The sequence below is a fragment of the Solanum pennellii genome, chromosome 3 (assembly GCF_001406875.1).
Source record: "Solanum pennellii chromosome 3, SPENNV200".
Lineage (NCBI taxonomy): Eukaryota > Viridiplantae > Streptophyta > Magnoliopsida > Solanales > Solanaceae > Solanum > Solanum pennellii.
In genome coordinates this window covers 22,658,395-22,665,530 of record NC_028639.1, presented here as the reverse complement: position 1 = coordinate 22,665,530, position 7,136 = coordinate 22,658,395, and the positions used below count along the sequence as shown (strand labels likewise).

Here is a 7,136-nt window from a genome sequence, read left to right as displayed (position 1 = left end):
ATAAAAAAAAAATTTAAAAATTATTTTCAATTTCATAAATTATTTTGTACTCTAGTAAAAACAAAAGATGTCTCTCAAAAACATTTTTCATTCATAAATCAAACACTAAAAATCATTTCCGGAAAATATTTTCTATTCACCAATCAAACATGAGAAAATAAGTCCAAAATCTACTTGTTTTCCAGGAAAATATTTTCTAGGAAAACATTTTCCATGGAAAACATTTTCCTTCATACCAAACACACCCTTAATATAGCTATTGTTGCCAACTAGTTTCTTGCTTGACATCTTCTATCTTTACTTCCTTGTTATTAGATTTTAGGATTTCTTTATTTTTTCGCAGTTCAATATTGTATCGATTGATAACAAGATCTTGGATTAATTTATTCCTACAAATCTAGTCTTGGGAGTTCGATATTTACAAAAGATAGAGAGGAGTAAGGAGTGAATGGTAGCAACTCTAGATTGGAAAAGGGAGAGGACGTGAGGAGCGGAGTGAGTGAGTTGCCACAAACACCATCTAACCTAATTGCTTGTCCTTCCCTTCGTAAGAATTCTAGCGCAAGTATGAGCATGGAGAATGGGGGAATACAAACTTCCAACAAGAAGCCTACAATTAAGGATTACATGGATTTGGTGGTCCATTGGATCAAGCGGTTTGACTTGCATGAAAACATGAGAGTGGAAGCTTCACTTCAAGGTAAAGAACATCCTTCTTGTGATCCTCAAGATACCATAGCTAAACTTACACTTAAGAATTTCTAATGAACTAAGTGTGAATGAAAGCTTATCTTTGTTTGAGCCCAATGATTCTTCGCCACATAGTAATAATGTACTTGTTGGAAGTGTTCATACACTAGTACATCCTATTGATGACCAAATTGATTCTTCTTGCTAGATCGATTTGTGTTCACCACTCCACCTAGTGTTGACACTTGTACTTTAAATGATAATACATTTTGTAATGTGATTCTTTACCATATAGCAATAATATCGTTGTTGAAAGTGTTCATACACTAGTTGATCCTATTGATGACCTAATTGATTCTTCATGTAAGATCAATTTGTGTCCACCCGGTGTTGACACTTGCGATTTGATTGATAGAACATCGTCATGTAAACTTTGTGTTGATCAATTTGGGATACTAGTTCACTAATTGAGAGATTTTGTGATTTAATTGGTGAGCCTCAAGTTAGTCATGACATTGAAAAAGTTGGTCATTTGATAAGGAGTGATTCTTTGAGCATATCTCTTGTTGAAGATCCTATTGCTTGTCTAAGTTGTCTTGCTCATACAAATCATGCGATTGAAACCTCCTTGGAAGAAGACATTCATCTTGCTTAGAATGAGATTACATACTTTAATTCTCCACCTTTGATTGATTATTCTCTTCAAGTACAATTCTTGTTTGATGATGATGACATTACTCCTAGTGTAGTGTCTAGTGGTGTGAATTGTTATGATGATGCAGCTTATGTAGCTCTTATTGGGGGCTATACCTTATATGATAACCCACTAGGAGATGTTGAAAAAAGAAGGTGCTTCTTGCTTTCAAATTGATATTTATTCTTTGGATTGTCCTACCTATTGAAACTGGTAACGACTATATATATATGTATATATTTACACCATAACAGTGCAAAAGACTTGACAAAATCTCAGCCAAGCTTAGACAACTGCTTCACAAGGATCCTATCATATCAACTAGTGATTCAGCCTCCTAAGGGTAGCTTTCTTTACACCAAAAATAAAACAAAGATATAGAATTCATCGTGATTTACTCCACAAAATTATATCTGTCTTCAAAAGTCTATAGTTCCTCTCCTTCCAAATGGTCCACCATATGCAAGCATGGACAAGTTTCAACCAATTTTTCTGACTAACTGCCCCGCCATCTCATTCCTACCATGTTCAAGAATAGTTGCCATAATTGTCCAGTAACAGGACAATGAATAAATAGATGACTATTATTTTCCCAGCAGCTCCACACAAAAAACATCTAGAACACAGTTTGAATCCCCTTATTTGAAGTTTATCATGTGAGAATTATTTCTTGCTACTAGCCAAGAAAAGGATACCTCCTTAAAAGGAGCCTTCATCTTCCAAATAAATCTCCAAGGCAACTGATTAGTTGACTGTCTGTGCCTAATCAAAATGTTATAAGCTGAGTTTACAGAATAAGTTCCTTTAGTAGTGGGCTTCCATATAAGTGAATCTCCAGTGTCTTTGAACCCTTTAGATTCCAAGTCTTGAAAAATTCAACAATTCTTTCCAACTCTCAATCATGCAGTAGCCTTCTAAAAGTAATATTCCATCCATGTACTCCTTTTGCTGATTCCAGACTTATATCTGGCATAGCGGCAATGCTAACGAATACAGGGAAGAGTTCCTTTAAGGTCCATGCCCAAGCCAATTGTAATCTTACAAGTGAGGACAACATGAATGAAGTTATTTTGTGCGACACATTTCTATATTATCTATTTGCATATGATGATGCTCTTACTTGTGTTGAGTGTGTCTCTTATGTCTATGAGATCTAACGGGGAAGATGATTGTTATCTTGACCATGATCTGTGGAGGTCCTTTTGTTATGACCCCAGTGAGAATTCAAATTATTGTGATGTGATCAGTGTCACTTTGTAAGTGGTTTTATCTTACTATAGATGATCAACTGTGCTTTATGTCTCTTAGAATCAATGTGCTATTGCCTACTTGGTACTTGACACCTTGGGATTTTTAGGAAGTTCTTATTTCATGATGGTGGGATTAGCCAAGTACTTTGCACTTCATGTGGGGATTTGTTTTTGACGAGTATAGTTGATGTTTGGTTATACCACAAGTGAGTACATTTTGGCATAGATGGTGGATTTGTTAACACTTGTGCTAACCCTCATGCTATGAAGTCCTTGTTTTTGATTGTCTTCCCTATGGTTTTGCTAGGTTTCAAGGAAGGGGAATGATACAAGCCAAGTTTCATCAAACCTTACACAAGAATTCGGGCTAAAGAGTCTATAGACTTGCCATTGAATCGCAACCTTGGATGCTTGGAGGGTTCTTGGAACAAAGGCATGAAGCTTGAGAATGTGCTAAACTGGAAGTACAAGGATCCATGAGGAAACTACTCAAAGTAGGGAGAACTATGAATGCAAAAAAAGGCTATTCTTGAAATGCAAGCCTCTTGACTAAGAAGACTCTCAGGAGCCGTTTGGTAGGATGTATTAATTAAAATAGTCCTATTAAAATTTAGTCCACCCAATACAATGTTTGGTTGCATAATTAACTCAAACACACCTAATACATGGATAACTTAATACACCATATGTGGTATTATCTAATACCAAGTATATCTAGGGATTTGCTAATACCAAGTTTATAATACTTGGATAAGACAACAAAATGACTGAACTGCCTCTCAACTTCTTTATAGTCTTTTTTTTACATTTCTTGTTGTCTTTATGAACCTGCAAGTTCTTTAGTGTTATTTTATTTTAATGTTACTAGGTAAGAAGATTCCATGAGAAAGCTATGATGCTCAGACTCTTCAATAATGTCAACGGGAGCGTGTCGGATTCGTCAAAAGTAATATATTTTTGGAGAATCCAACATGGGTGCGTCATCGATAATGAAGAATCCGCAACTTAGTGCACATGTGGCATGCAGATTAAAGAACTTAGCATGTCAAAACAATTTGAAAAAGGAAGAAAATTTAAACTTGCACAAGAAACAAAATTCATGGAAACCATAACTTATAAGTACCTTACGGAGTTGAGGATCATGATCATATCCCTTGTTTTCCTATTTGTAAGCAATGAAATTGCTGAGGAAACGTCAGATAGCATTGTCTGAATTATATCAGAAGAGTACTGCTGCAGAACAAGTGGAGCAACTGCCTGGACTTGATGTTGTAAAGACGTAGTATCTTCGTTCCTTAGCTCAATAAACCGTTGATTCAAGAAGGCTTTCACCTGATGCTCAAGCATCAAACAGAAGTTCAGATGTCAGAAACCATCCAACCTGCCAGGCCAGATGACTCAACAAAAGACATTGTTAGTCCAAATGGCCGACAATGTAATAAAGCTGCCAAAGTAATAGACCCTATTTCCAGAGCAAAAGGTGACAAACTAGTGCCAAACAAAGTAAAATTCATCTAAAAGACACTAGTCATGAAAAAAAAAGGATTTTGCCATTCATACAGACCTCAAATAAGTCATTAAGTATTTTATTCCTGTATTCTGTCTCCAGTAGAGGACTCCTGTCATGGATAGCTACTGGGTTGGCAGTTAAATTATTTTGAAGAGAGTGCAATTCCACAGCATTATTTTGTGATTTATCAATCACATCAACTTGAGGATTGTCAACACTTATATCCCAAGATATTTCTGATGCAGAGACCTCAGGAGCAAGGAATCCTTCTTCCATTGAGGTCCGATGAGATTTTACATCATCTTTACGAGGAGATGACATAATATCGCTAGCATTAACAATCTCATAGGGACCCAAACCATTTCCATTTTCTTCTGTTTCTTCCACGGTGCCAATGTCCCAATCAATTTGGGAGCTATCTAAAGTAATATCCCAGTCAACCCCATCAGCTACAGTGTCAGTTTCTACAGTTATTTGACTTAAGCCATTATAGCCTGCTTGAGCATTCATAACTTCCAGAACTTCAGTGCTAACAGAGACATCAATCGCTGGGGGCCTTTCACGAGCACTTCTCAGATTTGATAACACAACTGCTACTGTTTTCTGCAACCAGAACAAATAACTTTAGCAAAACACGCTACATAAAACTTTGATGTTGCACTAACAATTGATTTAGGGAAGTTCATCGCGTACATCCTTTTCCGTATGAGCATCTTTGACGAACTCTGAGTAGAACTCAATAGCCCGTGAGACAGAATCACCAGTAAGTACTTCCAAGATTCTGCTAAATGTGCTTGGAAGAGATATAGTGGAAGTTTCCAAAAGTTCTGACCTCACATTTACTCCCTGATTAGAAGAGAAAAGTCAATATATTATAAATGGAAAGAAAACTGAAAATAAAGGCTATATGAAAGAAATCGAGTTAAGCAAACTAAAACCTGCAGGCCCAACTCTTGACAAGCCTCTACATATTTAGATGCCGAAATAGCTGCATTTCTTTTTATATCTGCTTCCTTGCGCTCAAACTCAGCTAATTGCTGCTGTGTCTTCTGAATCTGCTTCTTATGATAGGGGCTACAAAACAATCATACTGCTATTATACATCTTGATAGAAAATTACTAGAGTCCAATCATAACTCAATTTTTTTCATATAGAGTGATAAAGTTAGTTCATTTACATCTCATAGTTAACATTTTGAACCATAATCTGAGCGGCTTCACCAAGAAAAATGTATTCCTTCTCATAGGCACGCACTACTGCTTCCCAAACACCCTGTCAAGAGTCGAAACAAAACCTTTATTGGAAACAAACACACAACATATTGAGAGAGAGAGAGAGACAGAGGATGTTGGTCTTACAGCATCACCTGAAAGCCGACCAAAAATATTACGGCTTTCTTGAGTTGACTTCAGAAGAATCTCATATATTTTTTTGGCTTCCAAATAACCGATCCCTAAAAATTAATATTTAATCAGTAGATATTTTACACTCCGCAAAAGTACAGTATAGAAAAGATCCTCTTCAGAACCACAGAGAATTGATGCAACAAAACTGTCACTCGATGGTATGCCAGTAGATGAAATTTCCACCAATTTCTGTTTCTGTTTTTTGACAAGTAAAATTTCCATCAACTGATACCAATTAGGCCTATGAAGGGGGGTATATAAAAGGTCAGAAAGCAAACAACAAACATATTTAAAATCCTTCAAATGTCATCCTCCTCCTGGTTTTAGTAACACAAAAAAACAAAATAAGTTCTTAAAGAACCAGGAGATGTATGCCTATCCAAAACTGTAAGCAACATTTTTCAGTTCTTCATAAAATAACTATTGTTCCAAGAGATCTATTGTATAACATCAACGAAAACAGGCAATCTTAGTTCTTTGAAAAACCTCTCAAAGAACTAAGATTGCCTGTTTTCGTTGATGTTATAGAAAAGATCAAACAAAAAAATTATGGGCTTATGCCACTTCAAGTTCTAGAGTTGTTCAGGCAGTTGACAGATGAGTTTGGAAGTAGACTAATAATAGAAAATTCACACAATTGATACTATTTAAGACAGCCGCAACATGACAATGAGCAGAGATGTAGGACTTAAAAGCATAATTTTACAAGCCTATGTTTAATTGCATAAAACAAACTAATGATACTATTTAAGATACCGCAACATGATGATGAGCATATATGTAGGGCTTAAAAGGCATAATTTACAAGCCCTGAATTTGATTGCATAAAAACAAAGGAAAAGAAGTAAACCTTCAATATCAAGAGTGTGGAAGTAAGGATCAATGTCTTTAGGCAGCGAGGCAAACGACGTCGTAATCTTAGCTCTAACGGCGGCAAGTCGTTTCCGCCAATCGGCCGGAATTCTCTTCCGATCAACCAGCCACTCTTCATGAGAAAATGGATATACAGAAAATAAAATAAAATAAAAAACTTTAGACTGAAAAATCGCAACTTTTATCCGAAGTGTTTATTTGTTGATATTTACCTCCGAGGCGAGCGAATGCTATGTCGATTGGAAGATTGCGAATATCTTCTTCCTTCTGCATTTCGCCCAAAAATATTCACCGGAGTTTCCCAAACAAATCGGCCTATATGCTAACTTGCGCGATTGTCAACTCTCACCCAAAGTGAGATAATGGGGTTGGATAATATCATGGGCCTTAACAAAGCTCAACACAAGAAGGTCTTTTTGGGCCTTGCAGACATTTCAGAAAAATGGTTACATTTTCATAAGAGTAACTTTCAGCTAATCAAAAATAACTCAATTGCTCTTTATAACTATAGTTTGATTATCACAATTTGTAGCTACATGTTATAGGGAGGAGAGAGGCAAGCGAGAGAGGGCAAAGAGTGGGAGAGAGATGATTATATATGTATATTGGTTCGATAATTGTATTTATACATATACATTTCTATATATGGCAAGAGAGATTGAGAGAGGGAGGAGAGGCGAGAGATGATAGAGAGTGGAAGAGAGGTGAATTG

At 36.2% G+C, this 7,136-nt stretch overlaps 1 protein-coding gene across 1 annotated transcript in view; it reads right to left on the bottom strand.

Annotated features, from left to right (window-relative positions):
• Positions 1–6,797, bottom strand: part of LOC107014383 (CDK5RAP3-like protein) — a 9,474-nt gene extending 2,677 nt beyond the window's left edge. The window contains exons 1-8 of the mRNA XM_015214266.2: positions 6,637–6,797; positions 6,402–6,536; positions 5,504–5,598; positions 5,323–5,417; positions 5,083–5,218; positions 4,838–4,990; positions 4,199–4,747; positions 3,758–3,966 (exon numbers count right to left, since the gene is read on the bottom strand). Of these exons, the coding sequence (XP_015069752.1) occupies positions 3,758–3,966; positions 4,199–4,747; positions 4,838–4,990; positions 5,083–5,218; positions 5,323–5,417; positions 5,504–5,598; positions 6,402–6,536; positions 6,637–6,697 (1,433 nt within the window). The 5' untranslated portion in view covers positions 6,698–6,797. The remainder of the gene's footprint in view (positions 1–3,757; positions 3,967–4,198; positions 4,748–4,837; positions 4,991–5,082; positions 5,219–5,322; positions 5,418–5,503; positions 5,599–6,401; positions 6,537–6,636) is intronic.
• Between the last annotated feature and the right edge of the window lie 339 nt (positions 6,798–7,136).